This window comes from Talpa occidentalis, unplaced genomic scaffold (genome assembly GCF_014898055.3).
Source record: "Talpa occidentalis isolate TD23 unplaced genomic scaffold, MPIMG_talOcc4v2.1 talOcc4.12, whole genome shotgun sequence".
Lineage (NCBI taxonomy): Eukaryota > Metazoa > Chordata > Mammalia > Eulipotyphla > Talpidae > Talpa > Talpa occidentalis.
Genome location: NW_023601212.1, coordinates 42,504,315 through 42,528,072, shown reverse-complemented (window position 1 = coordinate 42,528,072; position 23,758 = coordinate 42,504,315). Strand labels below are relative to the sequence as shown.

Genomic DNA, 23,758 nt, shown 5'->3' with positions numbered 1-23,758 from the left:
TCTTGTTTGTGCTTGTAGAGTTTTAAGAATTCTTTCCTACTCCTACGTCTCAAAAGGTCACCCACATTATATTCTTTTAACTGTATGGCTTTACTTTTCACATATAACAGGAGACTTTATTCTGTGTAGAGTAGGTGAGGATTTAGTTCTTTTTGTTTTCACATTGCCAGTTGTTGGAACACTTTCTACCAAAGAGGGCTTATAGGGCCTCTTTTACTAGATTCTACATATCCACCTAATCAAGTGCCTCTCTTGGACTTTTCTATTCCACTTCTTGCAATAGTACAACTTTTTTTGTCATTTTAATGACAAACTTAAATTTTAATCAGTGGTGCACTTTAACATTAACATAATATACGATTAACATTTGAAAACTTAGAATTACTCCTTCATGGAAAAAGTACTCAGCATACTAATAAAAGGAACCTGCACCTTTATAATATAATGTACATTAGAAAAATCCATTTCGTGGGCCTCCCCTGTGGCGCAGGCTGTTGAGCGCAGTGCTGTGAAGCTGTCCGCAGACTCTGCCGCTCGGGTTCGATTCCCTGCCAGCCAGGGAGATACCCACATGGCGTGCAGACTTCTTTCTTGCCCGCAGCTCCCCTCAGCAGTGTTTTCGGTCGTCTGCCTGTTCTGCTCCCCACTCTGTCTCTGGTGAATCCTCTCACCCTCCCGCGCCTCTGGCCTGTACCTCAGTTCTTGTATAAATAAATAAAAAAAATCCATTTTGTGAGAAAAACAGTTTCCTTAATCAAAGTGGTCACAGGCATATGTTAAGTGGATCTCATTAAGATTCCAGTCTTATTCAAGAACCGGCCACTAGATGGAGATAGTGAGCAAAACAAGTTTATTATATTAAACTTAGGCGTTTTCTCATTTTTTCCAAACAATAAGGCTGTGGATTTTTAAAAACATACTTATGGTAGCCTTTTTAATTTTTAAAAAAGATTTATTTTATTTATTTATGTATACAAGAGCTGGGGTGTAGGCTAGAGGTGCGGGGGTGGGAGCTGAGTCCTGGGTGGGGGTGAAAAGATTCACTAGCGACAGAGTCCGGAGCAGAACAGGCTGCTCTACTGAAATAAACTGCTGAGAGGAGCAGTGGGCAAGACAGGAGAGGCCTGCTGTGCCGTGTGGGTTAGTCGAGTTTCAAACTCTTGCTGCAGTGGTTGCGGATAGCTTCATAGTGCTGAGACTTAATCCCTTGGGTATTCTTTTTTAAAAATAAATTTTAGTTGTGATAACACTGGTTTGTAACATTATGTAACTTTCATGTGTACAGCACCAGCAACAGTCTGGTTTCCATTCTCTGTCATACTTTGACCCCTTTACGTGTTGCCCACTCCCAAATCCCCTTCCCTCCTTGTAATTACCAGTCTGTTCTTCGTATCCATGAATTTGTTTTTATTTGTTTTGTTTGCTTGCTTTGTTTCTTTATCTTCCACATGAGTGAAATCATACGATATTTGGTTTTCTCCTTCTAGCTTATTTCACTAAGCATAATATCCTAAAATTCTACTCTTGTTGTTGCCAGTGGCAATATTTCATCTTTTTAAAAAAAGATTTATTTTTATTTATGCATACAAGAACTGGGGTGTAGGTCAGAGGTATGGAGTGGAGGTGGAGTGAGAGGATTCACCAGAGACACAGTGGGGAGCAGAACAGGTGGATCTACTGAAATACACTGCTGAGGGCAGCAGTGGGCAAGACAGGAGAGGTCTGCCTCTCCATGTGGGTTAGCCAGCAGGGAATCGAACTCATGCCTCAGTGGCTGTAGATAGCTTGATAGTGCTGAGACTGTAACCCTTGCACCACCAGGGAGGCCTCAATATTTCATCTTTTTTTAGTGGTTGAATGGTAGTATCCCATTGTGTATATATGTACCACTGCTTCTTTTTTTATTGACTAAACTTTTTTATTTTCTTACATTGTTCAGTTTTGTACAGTATTGGGTCACCATAATCCCTTGTATACACATCTTTTTTTAACAATTAATTTGTTTAAAGAAAATAAACCAGTCAAAAAATGGGCAGAAGAACTAAAAAGAAACTTCTCTGAAGAGGAAATACAAATGGCCAACAGGCATATGAAAAAATGTTCAATGTCACTTGCAATCAGGGAAATGCAAATCAAAACTACCAATGAGATACCATCTCACACCAGTGAGAATGGCACATATTAAAAAAGCTAGCAACAACAAATGTTGGCGAAGATGTTGAGAAAAAGGAACTCTCCTGCACTGCTGGTGGGAGTGCAAACTGGTCCAACCACTATGGAGAGCTGTGTGGAGATTCCTCAACCTACTAAAGATAGAGCTTCCATATGATCCAGCAATTCCACTCCTAGATATTTACCCAAAGGACACAGAAACATTAATTCCAAAGAGCACCTGCAACCCTATGTTTACAGCAGCACAATTTACAGTAGCTAAGTTTTGGAAACAACCCAAATGCCCAAAAATAGATGACTGGATCAAGAAGATGTGGTACATATACACAATGGAATATTACTCAGCAATCAAAAAAGATAAACATATAATTTGCAGCAACATGGATGGAGCTGGAAGGGATCATGCTCAGTGAAATAAGCCAGAAAGAAAAAGAAAAATACCGGATGGTCTCACTCATAGCAGGAATCTAGAAAACCTAAATAAGGTACCAGGAAAAAGAATAGCTATAAGAAAGAAAAAATCAAAATCAACAAACAACTGTGAACCAGAGACACACTATGGGGGGGCAGTGGGGAAAGAAGCGATTGGGGTCAAAATAAGGGCATTGCAATTGTATGGTGAATGTAAAAAGAAAATGAAAAAAAAAAAGAAAAAATAATTAATTTGTTTATATACATTTTACATTATTGTTCATTTTTACACAATGTTTGCTTTCTTTTCTCAGGTGTAGTCCCCGTAGAATTCCCACCACCAATTTACCCATGTACCATCACCACAATCCCTTGTGCTCTTCCCACCCTTGTTTTATCCTTCTCCCTCACAGAATGTTTCTGATTTATAGTTGCCTGTTAATTTTGTTTTGTTTTGTTTTCATTGTTATTATTTTCCCCCTGATCCCTTATTTGCTTCCCCTATATTCCTCTTATCAGTGAAAACATCTGATATTTTTCTTTTTCCTTCTGACTTATTTCACTGAACATAATCCTTTCTAGCTCCATCCATGTTTGTGCGAATGGCATGAGTTTATCTTTTTTGACTGCTGAATAGTATTCTATTGTGTATATATACCACATCTTCTTGATCCAGTCATCTATTTTTGGGCATTTGGGTTAAACATAGGGGTGCAGGTGTAGGAGTGGAATTGCTGGGTCATATGGTAGCTCCATTTTCAGTAGTTTGATAAACCTCCACACAGCTTTCCATAATGGTTTCCTTCCCACCAGCAGTATACCACATCTTTTTCCATTTATCCATCAATGAACATAGGCTATTTCCATGTCTTGGCTATTGTAAATAATGGTGGAATCAACATAGGGATGCAGATATCTGTTTGAATTAATGTTTTTGTTTTCTTCAGATAAATACACACAAGTGGAATAACTGGATTATATTGTATTTCTGTTCTTAAAGATTTAGGAATTTTTGGGCCTCCCTGGTGGTGCAAGGGGTTACGATGCAACCTATGAAGCTATCTGTAGCCATTGTAGCAGGAGTTCAATCCCTGGCCAGGAAGGTGCCCACATGGCACAGCAGACTGTCCTGACTTGCCTGCTGCTCCCCTCAGCAGTGTATTACAGTAGATCTGCCTGTTCTGTTCTCTACTCTGTCTCTGGTGAATCCTCTCACCCCACACCTTTGGCCTGTACCCCAGTTCTTGTATGCATAAATAAATAAATCTTTAAAAAAAGATTTAGGAGTTTTCATACTATTCTGCATAATGACTGCACCAATTTACAGTCCCACTAACAGACTATCATTTTAAATTATTATTACAGTTTTTTTAAATACTGCAGTTTTATAATAGGTCTAGTATCTGACATATTGGTTCTTCTTTGACTTTTTATTTAAAGTTGACCTAGGCTGTGAGCTTTAATTCTTTCAAAATGAATAAGACAAACAAGTCCCCCCACCCCGAAATCAACTACATTTTTTATTGGACTGCATTGGATATATTGATTAATTTAGAAGGAATCAACTCCTTCATATTAGCTCATCCTATCCTATATTATGGACTGGAAATTACTCTTTCAAATAAACTTATAGGTTCTATTATAGAGATTTTTTTTTTTCTTTACACTTTTATTTTTTTTTTATTTTTTTTTAATAAATTTTATTGTTATATTCCCCATACAATTGCAGCCCCCCATTCTGACCCCAATCCCTCCCCTCCCACCCCCGCCCCCCTAAAAGTGTCTCTGGTTCATAGTTTTTTGTTGATTTTGATTTTCACTTTCTTGTAGTTATTCATTTTCCTGGTCCCTTATTTAAGTTTTCTAGATTCCTGCTATGAGTGAGACCATCCGGTATTTTTCTTTTTCTTTTTGGCTTATTTCGCTGAGCATGATCCCTTCCAGCGCCATCCATGTTGCTGCAAATTGCATGTGTTTATCTTTTTTGAATGCTGAGTAATATTCCATGGTATATATGTACCACATCTTCTTGATCCAGTCATCTATTTTTGGGCATTTGGGTTGTTTCCAAAGCTTAGCTATTGTAAATAGTGCTGCTATAAACATAGGGGTGCAGGTGTTCTTTGGAATTGATGTTTCTGTGTCCTTTGGGTAAATACCTAGGAGTGGAATTGCTGGATCATATGGAAGCTCTATGTTTAGTAGGTCCAGAAATCTCCATACAGCTTTCCACAGTGGTTGGACCAGTTTGCACTCCCACCAACAGTGCAGAAGAGTTCCTTTTTCTCCACACCCTCGCCAACATTTGTTGTTGCTAGTTTTTTTAATATGTGCCATTCTCACTGGTGTAAGATGGTATCTCATGGTAGTTTTGATTTGCATTTCCCTGATGACAAGTGATGTTGAACATTTTTTCATATGCCTGTTAGCCATTTGCATTTCCTCTTCAGAGAAGTTTCTTTTAAGCTCTTCTGCCCATTTTTTGACTGGATTATTTTCTTTGTTGTTGTTGAGTCTCATCAGCTCTTTGCAGATTTTTGTGATCAGTCCTTTATCATTAGTGTTGGGTGCAAAAATGTTCTCCCAGTTGGTGGGGTTTCTCTTTGTTTTTGTTATTGTCTCTTTTGCTGTGCAAAAGCTCTTTAATTTGATGTAGTCCCAGCTGTTTATCTTTGCCTTCACTATCACTGCTTTGGGTGATGTGTCTGTAAAGATGTCTTTGATGTGCAAATCACGTAGTGTTTCGCCTATATTTCCTTCTATATATTTTATGGTTTCAGGTCTTATGTCTAGTTCTTTAATCCATTTTGAGTTGATTTTTGTGTATGGTGTGAGGTGGTGGTCAAGCTTCATTCTTTTGCATGTAGCGACCCAGTTTTCCCAGCACCATTTATTGAACAAACTTTCTTTGCTCCAATGCATATTCTTTGCTCCTTTGTCAAAGATTAGTTGACCATAAATCTGTGGGTTTATTTCTGGATTTTCTATTCGATTCCATTGGTCTGTATGTCTGTTCTTGTTCCAATACCATGCAGTTTTGATGATTATGGCTTTGTAGTATAGTTTGAAGTCTGGGAGTCTGATGCCTCCATTCCCTTCTTTTTTTTTCAGGAGAGCTTTGGCTATTCGGGGTTTTTGGTGATTCCATATGAATTTCATCAATAATTGTTCTATTTCTTTGAAGAATGACATTGAAATTTTGATTGGAATAGCATTGAATCTGTATATTGCTTTTGGTAGGATGGCCATTTTAATAATGTTTATTCTTCCAATCCATGAGCAGGGGATGTCTCTCCATTTCTTTGTGTCTTCTTCTATTTCTTTTAACAGTTTTTTATAGTTTTCTTTGTATAGGTCCTTTACCTCTTTTGTTAGATTTATTCCCAAATATTTGATTTTTTTTGTTTCAATAACAAAAGGGATGGTCTTTTTGATTTCTTCTTCTTCAGATTTATTGTTTGTGTATAGGAAGGCTACTGACTTTTGCGTGTTGATTTTGTATCCTGCCACTTTACTGAACTGATTGATGAGTTGAATTAGCTTTTCTGTGGAGTTTTTGGGGTTCTCTATGTATAATATCATATCGTCTGCAAATAGTGATAGTTTGACTTCTTCTTTTCCTATTTGGATTCCTTGGATGTCTTTCTCTTGTCTTATTGCCCTGGCTAGGACTTCCAGTATTATATTGAAAAGCAATGGTGAGAGTGGACATCCTTGTCTTGTTCCAGATCTTAATGGAATTGCTTTCAGCTTTTCACCATTGAGAATGATGCTGGCTGTTGGCTTGTCATAGATGGCCTTTATGATGTTGAGGTATGTTCCTTGTATCCCCAGAATTTCAAGGGCTTTTATCATGAATGGGTGTTGCACTTTGTCGAAAGCTTTCTCAGCATCTATTGATATTATCATATGGTTTTTATATTTCTTTTTGTTGATGTGTTGGATAACGTTGATTGATTTTCGGATGTTAAACCATCCTTGTGCCCCTGGAATGAATCCAACTTGGTCGTGGTGAATTACCTTATGGATACATTGTTGGATTCTGATAGCTAAAATTTTATTGAGGATTTTTGCATCAGTGTTCATTAGGGAGATTGGCCTGTAGTTTTCCTTTTTTGTTTGTCCTTGTTCGGTTTTGGTATTAGTGTAATGTTGGCTTCATAAAACGTGTTTGGTATTGTCCCTTCCTTCTCAATTTTTTGGAAGAGTTTGTGAAGGATAGGCACTAATTCGTCTCTGAATGTTTGGTAGAATTCATTTGTAAATCCATCAGGTCCTGGGCTTTTGTTTTTGGGGAGGTTTTTTATTACCATTTCAATTTCCCTAATTGTAATTGGTCTGTTTAGGTGTTCTATTTCTTCTTTATCTAGCTTTGGGTGATTGTAGAGTTGTAGGAATTTGTCCATCTCCTCTAGATTGTTAAACTTGTTTCCATATAACTGTTCATAGTAGTTACTGATTATTCTTTTGATTTCTGCTGTGTCCGTTGTGATTTCTCCTCTTTCATTGATGATCCTATTTATTTGTGCTTTCTCCCTTTTTCCTTTGTGAGCCTGGCTAGGGTTTGTCTATTTTATTTATTTTTTCAAAGAACCAGCTCTTGGTTTCATTGATCTTTTGGATTGTTTTTTTAGTTTCAATTTCATTTATTTCTGCTTTGGTTTTTATTATTTCTTTTCTTCTACTGGTTTTGGGGCTTTTTTTTGTTCTTTTTCTAGATCTTTGAGCTTCGAGATGAGGTTGTTTCTTTGCGTTCTTTCTTGTTTCTTGATGTGAGCTTCTATTGCTATATTTTCCTCTTATTACTGCTTTTGCTGCATCCCATACATTTAGGATATTAGTGTCCTCCTTGTCGTTCAATTCAAAAAATTTTTTAATTTCTTCTTTGATCTCCTCATTAGTCCAATGGTCTTCCAGTAGTGTGGTTTTTAATCTCCATGAGGTAGGAAAGTTCCTTGCCTTCTTTTTATGGTTTATTTCTAGTTTGATGCCTTCATGGTCAGAAAAGATGGTTGATATGATTTCAATCTTGGTGTATCTGTCGATGTTTGTCTTGTGCCCCAGTATGTGATCGATCCTGGAGAATGATCCGTGTGCGCTTGAGAAAATGTGTACTCCGTTTTTTGGGGGTTTAGTGTTCTATAGATGTCTGTTAAGCCTAATTGCTCTAGGTCCTTATTTAGAGCTTTGGTTTCTTTACTTATTTTTTGTCTTGTTGATCTATCCATTGTTGATAGTGGTGTGTTGAAGTCTCCCACTACGTATGTGTTTTCTCTGATGTCTGTTTTCAGAGAGGACAACAGTTGTCTGATATATTTTGGTGCTCCTTCGTTTGGTGAGTATGTGTTAATGAGTGTTATTTCTTCTTGAAGTATTGTCCCCTTGATCATAATGTAGTGACCATTGGGGTCTCTTTTTATCTTTTTGAGTTTGAAATCTGTTTTATCTGATATAAGTATAGCTGTTCCTGCTTTCTTTTTTGGTCCATTTGCTTGTAGGATTGTTTTCCATCCTTTAACTTTGAGTCTATCTTTATCTTTTGTAGCTAAATGTGTTTCCTGGAGATAGCAAAAGGTTGGGTTTTGTTTCTTAATCCAGGCTGCCACTCTGTGTCTTTTTATTGAAGAGTTTAGTCCATTTACATTTAGAGTTAATATTGATATGTTAACATCTGTATTTGCCATTGTGTTTGTCTTTCCTTTGATTTTATTTATTTATTCTTTTAATAACTTTTTTTTTTTTTTTGGCCTTCTTTCATTGTTATTCGTCCCTCTGAGGTTCTGGCTTTAGGACTCCTTGTAGTATTTTTTGGAGTGGGGGTTTAGTTGCAATGAAATTCCGGAGTTTCTGTTTGTCTGGGAAGGTCCATATTCTTTCTTCAAAGAGGAAGGAGAGCTTTGCGGGATAGAGTATTCTTGGTTGGCATCTGTTTTCTTGGAGTCTGTTGACTATGTCCCTCCACTCTCTCCTTGCCCGTAGTGTTTCTTCGGAGAAGTCTGATGTCAGCCTGATTGGTTTTCCTTTGAATGTTATCTGTTTCTTCCCTCTTGCCAGCTTCATTATTTTTTCCTTGTCCTGGATTCTTGGGAGCTTTACTATTATGTGTCTTGCTGTATTTTTCCTTTTGTCGTGGAAGTTTGGTGTTCTTCTTGCTTCTTGTATATCAATTTTCAGCTCCTTCTTCACATTTGGGAAGTTCTCTTCAATTATCTCTTTGAATATTTTCTCTGTTCCTACATCTCTCTCCTCTCCTTCTGGTATTCCTATAACTCTTATATTTCCTTTCCTCATGGAGTCAGATAGTTCCCGAAGTCTTTCTTCGTTCTTTTTCCTTCGTACTTCTCTTTCCTTTTCTGTTTTGGTTCTTTTTATTTCTGTGTCTTCAAGATTACTTATTCGTTCTTCCATTTCATCTATTCTGCTTTCATTTCTTTTCCCAGAATTCTTTAGTTCTTCCATTAATTCTTTGATCTCCTGCATTTCTTTTACTTCCCTCTTTAGGGACTCAATTTCTTTCTTCTGACCATTGTTTTCCCTCTCTAGGGACTCAATTGCATTCTTCTGATCGTTGATTATTTTCCCCTTATCATTGTTTTCCTTTATGACTTCTGTCAGTTTTTTAATCACGGCAATTTTAAATTCTCTTTCTGGAAGGCTCAGAAATTCTTCCAAGTTATTGTCTTTGCAATCTGGGGGCTGGCTTTCTTTTTGTGGTGTGCTTTTTCTCTGGAGAGTTGCTAGGTTGCGTGTGGTTCTTCTCCTCCCTACTGTCTGTTTTCTAATTTGCCGTATGCGTTGGGACACTGTGTTGTTGGGACTGGCCGGCATCTTGGGTGGGCTTCTCTGTTCCCCTCTGGTTCTTCCAGGAGTCATCTGTCAGTTTCAAGCAGCCTTTAATGGAGAAAGGTCCCTGTTCTAAAATGCCGATGTGGGGACACACTCCCCTGTGCGCCTGGTCTGCCCCGGCGGTGGGTTCCTGCTCCCCTCTGGGCTTGGACTGCAGGCCAGAGGGGGTCTGGCGTGGGCGAACTTCCCCCGCTCACCTCTGGCTCCTGAGGAAGCCTTCGGCAGGTAGTCTTTACTGAAGAAATGTCCCTGTTCTAAAATGGTGATGTGGGACACACTCCCTGCGCGTCTGGTCTCAGGCACACTCTTCTGCGCGCCTGGTCTGCCCCGGCTGTAGGTGCTCGCTCTCCCTGTGGGCTCAGACTACTTGTTCGGAAGGAGCCAGGTGTGGGCTAACTCCCCAGCTGGCCACTAGCTCCTTCAGTAGCCTGTGCTGGGGTCAAGTCGCTAGGTGGCGCCAGAGATCTCTCCTAGAGCCCTTGGGGAGCTGATTTTCCACCCCGTGGGACAGGGAGCAGAGCGGGGATGGTAGGGTACACCTCAACGGCTTTGGGGTGCTGTGTCTGCCTTGTGCCCCACCGTCGTGGGGAACCCACGCCCCTAATTTCGTGCCCCGGGTCTCAGTTCCAAAGCCCTCAGTTCCAGGACGCGGGCTGTAGCCCAGATCAGTGGCGTGGGAATGGCGCCTTTTGAATCCCGCTCCCCTGCCTGGGCGCCTTGTTCCTGCTCACTCAGGGAGGGCCTCCGCCGTCTCCCCGCAAGCCTAGGTCGCAGGCGCGGGGACCTGGGCAGCTGCGATCCGGTCTGGATCCGCGCCACTTTCCGCGCAAGCTTACCGGGCGGCCGGGGCTGTGTGCTGGTGCTGGTCTCCTCCTGGGGGGCGGGGCTCTCTTTAATGGCGCCTGGAGCTCACCTCCGCGGCGGATCCTGCAGGGTTCGCCTCAGCTCCCGTTCACGGGGTGTGGTGGCTGCAATAGTTCCTTTCCACTCACAGTCCCGCTTGCTGTGTCTGTTTTTCTTGTTGGCCGTTTTGGTTTGTTGTTTCCTCCTCTCTGCCGGTCGGAGAGTGCCGACTTTGTGGGCGGGGGAGGGGAGCAGGGTTCTGCGCTTCCCTCCCTTCTCGTCCTCTTTTATGGCAACTTTCTTCTTCGGGCAGTTTGCTGGAGTCGTCCGTTTATCTTCCGTGTCCCAGTTCTCACTGGGACCTGCCGCTTTTCCTCCCTATTAACTTTTTTTAATGGGAGATCTTACTCGCAGCGTCTCCTCGCCGCCATGTTGCTCCGCCCAATCCTATAGAGATTTTTCTTGTTCTATTTTTAGCTACTTGTCAATATGTAATTTGAAAAGCATTTTTAAAAGATTTTATTTATTTATGCATACAACAGCTGGGGTGTAGTCCAGAGGTGTAGTGGTGGGAGTGAGAGGATTCACCAGAGACAGAGTGGGGAGCAGAACAGGTGGATCTACTGAAATACACTGCTGAGGGGCGCAGCAGGTGAGACAGGAGAAGTCTGCTGCGCTATGTGGGTCACCTCCGTGGCCGGAGATTGAACTCATGCTGCAATGGCTCCAATAATTCATGGTGTTGAGACTTAAACCCTTGTGCTAGCAGGGTGGCCCTGAATAGCATTTTTTAATGCAAAGGTATTAACATTTTTAAGGATACCCTATATATAATGAGTGTTGTGTTTTTCTCAGAAATGCCAGTTTTCCTGCAGTACTTTTGTGACTGATTTTCTATTGCTTAGGTTTTGGGTATGTCGAATTAATTTTGTTAAAGGAGTGAGAGTCAGAGGGTGATAGGGAGATGGTCTCATGGGACAGCAGAAAGGCTGGAGGAGTCTTTGATTTGCTCCTTGTATAACTGTCTGCCTGTATTCCTTAGGGAAGACCTGGGTCAGCTGCCATTCCTGACCATGTGCATCAAGGAGAGTCTGCGCTTGCACCCCCCGGTCACCGTCATCTCCCGCAGCTCCACGCAGGATGTTGTCCTCCCAGATGGCCGGGTCATCCCCAAAGGTGCCCACATGAGGGGGCAGAGGGTGGTGGTACCATCAGCAGTACCTCATACTGACCCCCCCCCTCCTCCCTAATAGGAAACATTTGTGCCATCAGCATCTTCGGGATTCATCACAACCCATCTGTCTGGCCAGAACCTGAGGTGCTGTCTCTCCTCCCTTACCCGTCAAGATATTGTGAGGGGGCAGGTCCTGACAGAGAAGTCATACAATACCCTCCCATTGCATCTACATCTGTCTTATCTGAGGGTGGTGTATGGATAGATGTCCTGGGAAATCCCACATCCTAGTCCTGCCTCTCTTTGCGCCCAGGTATATAATCCCTTCCGCTTCGACCCAGAGACACCTCAGAAAACGTCTCCTTTGGCCTTTATTCCCTTCTCAGCAGGACCCAGGTGAGGCCAGTGACTGTCTGAGGTGGGGATGTGGTGCGGTCGACGGTGGGTCTCAGTGGAGATGCAAGCTCACATGGAGCTCCCCTGCACAGTTAGCCTCCTTTATCCCTGCAGTCAGGGATGGGGGTCCTGGCTCGGGTTCCCAGTGCGATGGAACTGGGGCTCCCAGGTGTAGTCAGAGACCCATCCCTCCCGCAGGAACTGCATAGGGCAGACGTTCGCCATGACCGAGATGAAGGTGGTCCTGGCGCTCACCTTGCTGCGCTTCCGCGTGCTGCCGGACGAGCAGGAGCCGCGCAGGAAGCCGGAGCTGATCCTGCGCGCAGAGGGCGGACTTTGGCTGCGCTTGGAGCCCCTAAGCGAGGACCCGCAGTGACTCCCTGCTGCCTAGCCTGGGATCCGCGCTGACCTTACACACTTCTCTGTAGATTCCCAAGAATGAAACAGTGCTGTCACGTCTGTCCGGGACTCACCGAGAGTCTCGGCAGGGCGTGGGGGTCCGGGCAGGAACCAGAGGGTGGGAGTGGCTGGTATCTCTGAGCCCAAATGCCGGGGACCAGCCTTCCGCAAAATGTCGTGTCAGGGGTTCCTGAAAGGATGACACGGCCTAGGGGACACGTTAGGGGCTGAAGGGAAGGGCATTGAGGAGACACTGATACTGGACGGGGTGCAAATCTCTTCTGCAGAGAGACTAAGCAGGTCTTTATTATTCATTTTTAGTAATCAGAAAAATTATATCATCATGTGCAAAGCAGAAACAATTAGTGTATTTTACTCCCATGGACTCCTGGCTCCTAGGGTCTCAGCTAGACGGCAGCCTTCAAGGTTAATAGATAAAAACTTCAGAACACTAGGAGGTGCAGATTTTATTCTATACTATTAACTCTTGATTATATTTCAAAAGTAGTTAAGCTTTCTTTCACCAATAGCATTTATCTTCATTTGGTAGCAATGAGAAAAAAAATCTAACAGTTCATGAGCACATTTATATACAGAATCCTTCTATAGAGCTGAGAATCTGGAAATAAATCTAGTATCAACACCAGAACACACCTCGGTCATATCTTATCAATTATCATCACAATTTTTCCTTATGCCACTCATTCCACTCCAGAATATTTCAAGGAAGTTGTAAAAACTATTATAGTGAGAAGAAAAAATATTAGAGAAAAATACCTACTTAAAAAAAAAAAAGCCAAACCTAACACTAAAACTTATTATTTTAGCTAGACAATTACCTAAGACAGTGGATAGCCGCCAGTACATCCCTATCAGCTAAAGCTTAAGCATCAAAAGACTATTCTATTCATATGGCCTTCAGCAGGAGACCAGCTGCTACTCAGCTATCAGAACTTTTTCTACCTAGAAACTTCTTAACACAGTTAACTTCATTTAAAAACTTTCCTAAGAAACTTCTTTAAAAAAAAAAAGGGAAACTTCTAAAAAAGCAAAAGAAGGATTTACTATAATTGTTGCACTGGATTGCTTGTCAGGCATGTACAATAAATTGTCTCCCATTGACAAGTGGGCCAAATTGTTTAATAATTTCTAAACAGATAATTTTCTGTGTCGTTTATTTGCAGTATACTGATGCATATAATTTATTGCCTAATGTACTTTCTGGGAAATTTTTCTCTTTTTACGACCAAGAACAAAAAATAAAGGGATGTTAGATCTTCAGCCCCACGGTGTGAGGCACAAGGAATCTTCAGCCCTACGGTGTGAGGCCTTTTAACCTCGGCCCCATGGTGTGAGGCCCTTTAACTTAGCTGCTTGCCAGTGTCTTATGTGGCTGGGGCAACAAGGCCCCCTGCAGCACCCAAACCCTGTCTTGATGTTTATTTGTGGGCATTAGGCAGCGATGGGAAGTGTTTGAGCAAGAGGGGCAACTGGCTTAAGGACGGACTTTAAGGGCACATTTGAGGCTCTGAGTCATGGGGGAGGACCCATAATGGCATTATGCTCTGACCATCTATCTCCTAATATTGATTCCATCACCTAATTTACATAATTTTTTCTCATTTCAGATTCCTGCACTATGTTTCTGTGATTACTGTGTTGCTTTGTTTACTTACTAATACACCTGTGCTTTATAGTGTGTCTGATATTATGATATCTATAATTGTTATACTGCCTGTAACTTTTGCTGGTTTTTCACTCATAAGGGTCAGTGGTCTTATGTATCGGGTTATCTTTGCCTGGATGTTGGCTTTCATACTTGGAATAATAATTGTAGAATTTGAAGAAGGCACCTTCTTATATAAGATGATTCCTTGAGTCCTGCTGGTTGAGGATTATTTTCAACCAAGCTCAAAGCTTGTGGTGCCCAGCGTCACTGAGGCAGATTAAATTCAAGCTGAACTCACACTTGCAGGTTCCTTCACCAGTTTACTCTTACCCTGAGGGGTATAGTTTTTCGAGGTTTCCTCTTATGTGGATATTTTACAATTTCCCATGCTTATATCACCCTGGGCTTTGGTTTTCTCCCCCACCATGAAGCCATCACATTAGTCTCACATTTTCTTGACTTGAGAAATTCTCCAGGCCAAAAATGTCATTCATATTTATTTTATCCCTAGGTTTCTCTTTATTTGAGTAGTGTTGGCTGAAATATCACTGCTGTGAAGTACTTCAAAGAGAAGTTTATTAAAGAGATACTTTCAGAGCAAACCTGAGGACACAGACCCAGAGATACAGCTTTCAGATTTCTCTGGGCGCTGTTCCTGCCCTTCAGAGGTTTTGGTTTCATTAATACACATTCTGTGTATTAATATTTGTGGTCTGTGTGCACAGAAGGTGATACACAATTCCTCTGTAAAAGAGACAAGCAATATAAAAAGTGATCTCTTACTCTGAAGGGTCGGACATCTGTGTGTGGGAAAGCATTAAGAACTGAAATTTATAAAGATTTCTTTGTATCTGAAAGAGTGCTTCTGCCATGTGACGGCTTGCTGGGCAGTGAGGGACTTACCTCTGATTCCTTCCTACAGTCACGCAAAATGATAGGGGGGTGGACATGGTATGTGGGATCGATCCTCCATGCATTTTGACTGCATGGCTTCGTCACAGCAAACTCTTTGTTTTCTTTTTGCTGACTCAGGCCTCTGCTATTGCTGGCCCGGCAGTTTTCCCAGGGGAGCTCTTTTATAAACCATAGCATTTTTCTTTTGTTACACAGCAATGTCTTTATACTTCTTTGCTGTCTTTTTGGGTCATTTAAGAAATTGGAAAATTATCCATATTTGAAAGTTGTTTGTAAAAAACTGGAAGTTTAATCCAAATAATTGCTACTAATGGAAACAGAAGTTTCAACTGGGATTTTATTTATTATTTGTTGAGGTAACTTAGTTTAAAACACTGCATAGAAATCAAAACTACCATGAGATACCATCTCACACCAGTGAGAATGGCACATATTAAAAAAACTAGCAACAACAAATGTTGGCGAGGATGTGGAGAAAAAGGAACTCTTCTGCACTGTTGGTGGGAGTGCAAACTGGTCCAACCACTATGGAGAGCTGTGTGGAGATTTCTGGACCTACTAAACATAGAGCTTCCATATGATCCAGCAATTCCACTCCTAGGTATTTACCCAAAGGACACAGAAACATCAATTCCAAAGAGCACCTGCACCCCTATGTTTATAGCAGCACTGTTTACAATAGCTAAGCTTTGGAAACAACCCAAATGCCCAAAAGTAGATGACTGGATCAAGAAGATGTGGTACATATATACCATGGAATATTACTCAGCATTCAAAAAAGATAAACACATGCAATTTGCAGCAACATGGATGGCGCTGGAAGGGATCATGCTCAGCGAAATAAGCCAAAAAGAAAAAGAAAAATACCGGATGGTCTCACTCATAGCAGGAATCTAGAAAACTTAAATAAGGGACCAGGAAAATGAATATAAGAAAGTGAAAATCAAAATCAACAAAAAACTATGAACCAGAGACACTTTTTGGGGGGGGGGCGGGAGGGGAAGGATTGGGGTCAGAATGGGGCGTTTGCAATTGTATGGGGGAATATAAAAATAAAATTTAAGATTAAAAAAAAAAAATAAAACACTGCATAGGTTTTGGGCATGCAGCATCTCACTCAGAAACACTGTATGTCACACCATGCCCACAATGTCCAGTCACCATCCATCATCAACCAGTCAGTCCCCTCTATCTGTACCCTCTCCTTCCTTCCCTCTGGTCATCTCCATCTTGTTGTCAGAGTCTAAGGGTTTGTTTTGGTTTATTTTTTCTTTGTATTCTACAAAGGAGAAAAATTTTATGGTTTTAATGTTTCTCCTGACTTATTTCACATAGTTTAAACCCTTCAAGGCTCATTCATGTTGTCAAAAATGACAAGATTTGATGTGGGGGCGGAGCAACATGGCGGCGAGGAGACGCTGCGAGTAAGATCTCCCATTAAAAAAAGTGAATAGGGAGGAAAAGCGGCAGGTCCCAGTGAGAACTGGGACACGGAAGATAAACGGGTGACGCCAGCGAACTGCCCGAAGAAGAAAGTGGCCATAAAAGAGGACTAGAAGGGAGGGAAGCGCAGAACCCTGCTCCCCTCCCCCGCCCACAGAGGCGGCACTCTCCGACCGGCAGAGAGGAGGAAACAATAAACCAAAACAACCAACAAGAACAAACGACGCAGCAAGCGGGACTGTGAGCGGAAAGGAACTATTGCAGCCACCACACCCCGTGAACGGGAGCTGAGGCGAACCCTGCAGGATCCGCCGCGGCGGTGAGCGAACGGCTCCGGGCGCCATTAGAGAAGAACAAAGACCCCGGGAGACGTGCACACAGCCCGGGCTGCCGGTAAGCCTGAGCGGGAAACGCGGCGCGCCTGGCGCGCTTGAAAAGCAAGTGCAGACCGGGATCGCGGCTGCCCAGGTCCCCGCGCCTGCGACCTAGGCTTGCGGGGAGACGACCTAGGCTTGCGGGGAGACGCACGGAGGTCCTCACTGAGGTGAAGGTCCCTCCCTGAGTAAGCAGGAACCAGGCGCCCAGGCACTGGAGCCGGGTGCAAAAGGCGCCATTCCCGCGCCACTGAACTGGGCTACAGCCCGCGTCCTGGACCTGAGGGCTTTGAACTGAGACCCGGGGCACGAAAATTCGGGGCGTGGTTTCTCCACGACGGTGGGGCACAAGGCAGACACAGCACCCCAAAGCTGTTGAGGTGTACCCTACCATTCCCGCTCTGTTCTCTGTCCCACGGGGTGGGGGGAGGCGAAAAACAGCCCCCAAGGACAATAGGAGAGATCTCTGGCGCCACCTAGCGACCAGGAAAAAAAAAGTCACTAACACCCTATAAAACAGGACATTTCTTAAGTCTGCTTGAAAAGGGCAGAAGGTTTCTGGAGGACCCAGTGGCCAGCCGGGAAGTTATTCCACGCCAGGCCCCTTCCGACCAGCAGTCTGAGCCCACAGAGGGAGCAGGCACCCACGTCCGGGGCAGACCGGGTGCGCAGAAGAGTGTGCCTGAAACCGGAGGCGCAGGGACTGCATCCCGCTTCGCCATTTGAGAACAGGGACATTTCTTCAGTAAAAACTGCCTAAAACCAGCAGAAAGCTCCCCCAGAAGACAGAGATGGCTCCTGGAAGAGCCAGAGGGGAGCGGAGAAGTTCACCCAAGATGTCAGTCAGTCCGAGCAACACAGTGTCCCAACGCATACGACAAATTAGAAAACAGACAGTAGGGAGTAGAAGAACCACACGCAACCTAAAAACTCCTCAGGAAAGAAGCACACCACAAAAAGAAAACCACTCCCCAGATTGCAACGACAGCAACTTGGAAGAACTTCTGAGCCTTCCAGAAAGAGAATTTAAAATTGCCATGATTAAAAAAGTGATAGATCAGAAGAAGGAAATTGAGTCCCTAAAGAGGGAAGTAAGAGAAATGCAGGAGATCAAAGAATTAATGGAGGAACTAAAGAACTCTGGGAAAAGCAATGAAAGCAGAATAGATGAAATGGAAGAACGAATAAGTAATCTTGAAGACACAGAAATAAAAAGAACCAAAACAGAAAAGGAAAGAGAAGTACGAAGGAAAAAGAATGAAGAAAGACTTCGGGAACTATCTGACTCCATGAGGAAAGGAAATATAAGAGTTATAGGAATTCCAGAAGGAGAGGAGAGAGATGTAGGAACAGAGAAAATATTCATGGATATAATTGAAGAGAACTTCCCAAATGAGAAGAAGGAGCTGAAAATTGATATACAAGAAGCAAGAAGAACACCAAACTTCCACGACGAAAGGAAAAACACAGCAAGACACATAATAGTAAAGCTCCCAAGAATCCAGGACAAGGAAAAAATAATGAAGCTGACAAGAGGGAAGAAACAGATAACATTCAAAGGAAAACCAATCAGGCTGACATCAGACTTCTCTGAAGAAACACTACGGGCAAGGAGAGAGTGGAGGGACATAGTCAACAGACTCCAAGAAAACAGATGCCAACCAAGAATACTCTATCCGCAAAGCTCTCTTTCCTCCATGAAGAAAGAATATGGACCTTCCCAGACAAAGAGAAACTCCGGAATTTCATTGCGACTAAACCCCCACTCCAAAAAATACTACAAGGAATCCTAAAGCCAGAACCTCAGAGGGACGAATAACAACGAAAGAAGACCAAAAAAAAAAAAAAAGTTATTAAAAGAATAAATAAATAAAATCAAAGGAAAGACAAACATAATGGCAAATACAGATGCTAACATATCAATATTAACTCTAAATGTAAATGGACTAAACTCTTCAATAAAAAGACACAGAGTTGCAGCCTGGATTAAGAAACAAAACCCAACCTTTTGCTGTCTCCAGGAAACACATTTAGCTACAAAAGATAAAAATAGGCTCAAAGTCAAAGGATGGAAAACAATCCTACAAGCAAATGGGCCAAAAAAGAAAGCAGGAACAGCTATACTTATATCAGATAAAACAGATTTCAAACTCAAAAAAATAAAAAGAGACCCCAATGGTCACTACATTATGATTAAGGGGACAATACTTCAAGAAGAAATAACACTCATTAACATATACTCACCAAACGAAAGAGCACCAAAATATATCAGACAACTGTTGTCCTCTCTGAAAACAGACATCAGAGAAAACACATATGTAGTGGGAGACTTCAACACACCACTATCAACAATGGATAGATCAACAAGACAAAAAATAAGTAAAGAAACTAAAGCTCTAAATAAGGACCTAGAGCATTTGGGCTTAACAGACATCTATAGAACACTAACCCCAAAAAAACGGAGTACACATTTTTCTCAAGCGCACACGGATCATTCTCCAGGATCGATCACATACTGGGGCACAAGACAAACATCAACAGATACACCAAGATTGAAATCATACCAACCATCTTTTCTGACCACGAAGGCATCAAACTAGAAATAAATCATAAAAAGAAGGCAAGGAACTATCCTACCTCATGGAGATTAAAAGCCACACTACTGGAAGACCACTGGACTAACGAGGAGATCAAAGAAGAAATTAAAAAATTCTTTGAATTGAATGACAAGGAGGACACCAATATCCTAAATGTATGGGATGCAGCAAAAGCAGTAATAAGAGGAAAATATATAGCAATAGAAGCTCACATCAAAAAACAAGAAAGAACTCAAAGAAACAACCTAATCTCGAAGCTCAAAGATCTAGAAAAAGAACAACAAAAAAACCCCAGAACCAGTAGAAGAAAAGAAATAATAAAAACCAAAGCAGAAATAAATGAAATTGAAACTAAAAAAACAATCCAAAAGATCAATGAAACCAAGAGCTGGTTCTTTGAAAAAATAAATAAAATAGACAAACCCCTAGCCAGGCTCACAAAGGAAAAAAGGGAGAAAGCACAAATACACAGAATCATAAATGAAAGAGGAGAAATCACAACGGACACAGCAGAAATCAAAAGAATAATCAGTAACTACTATGAACAGTTATATGGAAACAAGTTCAACAATCTAGAGGAGATGGACAAATTCCTACAACTCTACAATCACCCAAAGCTAGATAAAGAAGAAATAGAACACCTAAACAGACCAATTACAAGCAGCGAAATTGAAATGGTAATTAAAAACCTCCCCAAAAACAAAAGCCCAGGACCTGATGGATTTACAAATGAATTCTACCAAACATTCAGAGACGAATTAGTGCCTATCCTTCACAAACTCTTCCAAAAAATTGAGAAGGAAGGGACAATACCAAACACGTTCTATGAAGCCAATATTACACTAATACCAAAACCGAATAAGGACAACACAAAAAAGGAAAACTATAGGCCAATCTCCCTAATGAACACTGATGCAAAAATCCTCAATAAAATTTTAGCTATCAGAATCCAACAATGTATCCATAAGATAATTCACCACGACCAAGTTGGATTCATTCCAGGGGCACAAGGATGGTTTAACATCCGAAAATCAATCAACGTTATCCAACACATCAACAAAAAGAAATATAAAAACCATATGATAATATCAATAGATGCTGAGAAAGCTTTCGACAAAGTGCAACACCCATTCATGATAAAAGCCCTTGAAATTCTTGGGATACAAGGAACATACCTCAACATCATAAAGGCCATCTATGACAAGCCAACAGCCAGTATCATTCTCAATGGTGAAAAGCTGAAAGCAATTCCATTAAGATCTGGAACAAGACAAGGATGTCCACTCTCACCACTGCTTTTCAATATAATACTGGAAGTCCTAGCCAGAGCAATAAGACAAGAGAAAGACATCCAAGGAATCCAAATAGGAAAAGAAGAAGTCAAACTATCACTATTTGCAGATGATATGATAATATACATAGAGAACCCCAAAATCTCCACAGAAAAACTAATTCAACTCATCAATCAATTCAGTAAAGTGGCAGGATACAAAATCAACACGCAAAAGTCAGTAGCCTTCCTATACACAAACAATAAATCTGAAGAAGAAGAAATCAAAAAAACCACCCCTTTTATTATTGAAACAAAAAAAATCAAATATTTGGGAATAAATCTAACAAAAGAGGTAAAGGACCTATACAAAGAAAACTATAAAACACTGTTAAAAGAAATAGAAGAAGACACAAAGAAATGGAAAGACATCCCCTGCTCATGGATTGGAAGAATAAACATTATTAAAATGGCCATCCTACCAAAAGCAATATACAGATTCAATGCTATTCCAATCAAAATCTCAATGGCATTCTTCAAAGAAATAGAACAATTATTGATGAAATTCATATGGAATCACCAAAAACCCCGAATAGCCAAAGCTCTACTGAAAAAAAAAAGAAGGAAATGGAGGCATCACACTCCCAGACTTCAAACTATACTACAAAGCCATAATCATCAAAACTGCATGGTATTGGAACAAGAACAGACATACAGACCAATGGAATCGAATAGAAAATCCAGAAATAAACCCACAGATTTATGGTCAACTAATCTTTGACAAAGGAGCAAAGACTATGCATTGGAGCAAAGAAAGTTTGTTCAATAAATGGTGCTGGGAAAACTGGGTCGCTACATGCAAAAGAATGAAGCTTGACCACTACCTCACACCATACACAAAAATCAACTCAAAATGGATTAAAGAACTAGACATAAGACCTGAAACCATAAAATACATAGAAGGAAATATAGGCGAAACACTACGGGATTTGCACATCAAAGACATCTTTACAGACACATCACCCAAAGCAGTGATAGTGAAGAGAAAGATAAACAGCTGGGACTACATCAAATTAAAGAGCTTCTGCACAGCAAAAGAGACAATAACAAAAACAAAGAGAAACCCCACCAACTGGGAGAACATTTTTGCACCCAACACTAATGATAAAGGACTGATCACAAAAATCTGCAAAGAGCTGATGAGAGTCAGCAACAACAAAGAAAATAATCCAGTCAAAAAATGGGCAGAAGAGCTAAAAAGAAACTTCTCTGAAGAGGAAATGCAAATGGCCAACAGACATATGAAAAAATGTTCAACATCACTTGTAATCAGGGAAATGCAAATCAAAACTACCATGAGATACCATCTCACACCAGTGAGAATGGCACATATTAAAAAAACTAGCAACAACAAATGTTGGCGAGGATGTGGAGAAAAAGGAACTCTTGTGCACTGTTGGTGGGAGTGCAAACTGGTCCAACCACTATGGAGAGCTGTGTGGAGATTTCTGGACCTACTAAACATAGAGCTTCCATATGATCCAGCAATTCCACTCCTAGGTATTTACCCAAAGGACACAGAAACATCAATTCCAAAGAGCACCTGCACTCCTATGTTTATAGCAGCACTGTTTACAATAGCTAAGCTTTGGAAACAACCCAAATGCCCAAAAATAGATGACTGGATCAAGAAGATGTGGTACATATATACCATGGAATATTACTCAGCATTCAAAAAAGATAAACACATGCAATTTGCAGCAACATGGATGGCACTGGAAGGGATCATGCTCAGCGAAATAAGCCAAAAAGAAAAAGAAAAATACCGGATGGTCTCACTCATAGCAGGAATCTAGAAAACTTAAATAAGGGACCAGGAAAATGAATATAAGAAAGTGAAAATCAAAATCAACAAAAAAACTATGAACCAGAGACACTTTTTGGGGGGTGGGGGGCGGGAGGGGAAGGATTGGGGTCAGAATGGGGCGTTTGCAATTGTATGGGGGAATATAAAAATAAAATTTAATAAAAAAAAAATGACAAGATTTAATATTTTTTTTAATGCCTGAGTAGTATTCTACTGTGTATATAGATCACATCTTCTTTATTCACTCATCTGTCATCAGACATTTGGATGGTCTCCATATCTTGGCTTTTGTGAAGTGTGCAATCAACATAGGAGTGCATGTATCTTTTCTTATTAGTGTTTTTCATACTCTTCAGGTAGAATGCACTAGTGAAAACATCTGGTCCTGGACATTTGTTTTTTGGGAAGTTTTTGATTACTGTTATATTTCTTTAGTTTTGATAGGTATGTTCATATTTTCTCTCAAGACACTTGTGTGATCCAATGATTTTACCCACTTCCTTTCTTTAAGTTGCCCAAGTTGTTAGCATACAGGTAGTCATAGCAGTCTCTGTGTTTCCGTGGTATATGTCATAATGTCTCCTTCTTCATTTGTGATTTTATTTGCAGCTTGAGTCTTTTTTTTTCTTAATGAGTCTAGTCAGAGGTTTGTCAATTTTGTTGATTCCCACCCCCCAAACCCAACTCTTTACTTCATTGATCTTTGTATTTTTTTGTTTTTATTTCATTTATTTCAGCTCTGATTTTTATTACTATCTTCCTTCTACTGACTTCTGGATTATTTTACTCTTATTTTTCTAGTTCCTTTAGGTGTAAGATTAGATTGTTTGAGAATTTTCTTGTTTCCTGAGATGTGCCTGTAATACTGTTTTTGCTAAATTCCCAAAGATTCTTATATGTAGCATTTTCATTGTCATTCATCTCCAGATACTTTTTGATTTCTCCTTTGACCCAACTATTCTTCAACATCTTGTTAATCTCCATGCAGTTGTGGTTTTTCCAGTTCTCTTCTTGTAGTTGATTTCTAAACTTATTGTGTTTGCAAATGATGCTTGGTATGATCTCTGTCTTCTTAAATTTATTGAGAATTTTTATGTCCCAACATGTGATCTGTCCTTGAGAATGTTCCATGTGTACTTGAGAAAAATGTATATATTGCTGAGATTTTGTTTATTTTTGAAAGAACCAGCTTTTAGTTTCATTGATCTTTTGGACTGTCTTTTGGTTTCTATTTCATTAATTTTTGCTCTACTTTTTATTACAATATTTCCTTCCTTCTACTGGCTTTTCATATTTTTGTTCTTCTTTTTTCTAGTTCCTTGAGGTGAGGGGAAAAGTTATTTCTTTGGGCTCTTTCTTATTTCTTGATGTGGGCTCGTATT

General features: G+C 40.8%; 1 protein-coding gene across 2 annotated transcripts in view; it reads left to right on the top strand.

Annotated features, from left to right (window-relative positions):
• The window catches only part of LOC119241045 (cytochrome P450 4F3-like), a 29,134-nt gene extending 13,804 nt beyond the window's left edge, over positions 1–15,330 (top strand). For both annotated transcript variants that reach the window (XM_037506020.2, XM_037506021.2), the window contains 4 exons: positions 11,315–11,448; positions 11,526–11,590; positions 11,760–11,842; positions 12,041–15,330. In XM_037506020.2, coding sequence (XP_037361917.1) covers positions 11,315–11,448; positions 11,526–11,590; positions 11,760–11,842; positions 12,041–12,218 — 460 coding nt within the window. In that variant the 3' untranslated portion in view covers positions 12,219–15,330. The remainder of the gene's footprint in view (positions 1–11,314; positions 11,449–11,525; positions 11,591–11,759; positions 11,843–12,040) is intronic.
• The last annotated feature ends 8,428 nt before the right edge of the window (positions 15,331–23,758 follow it).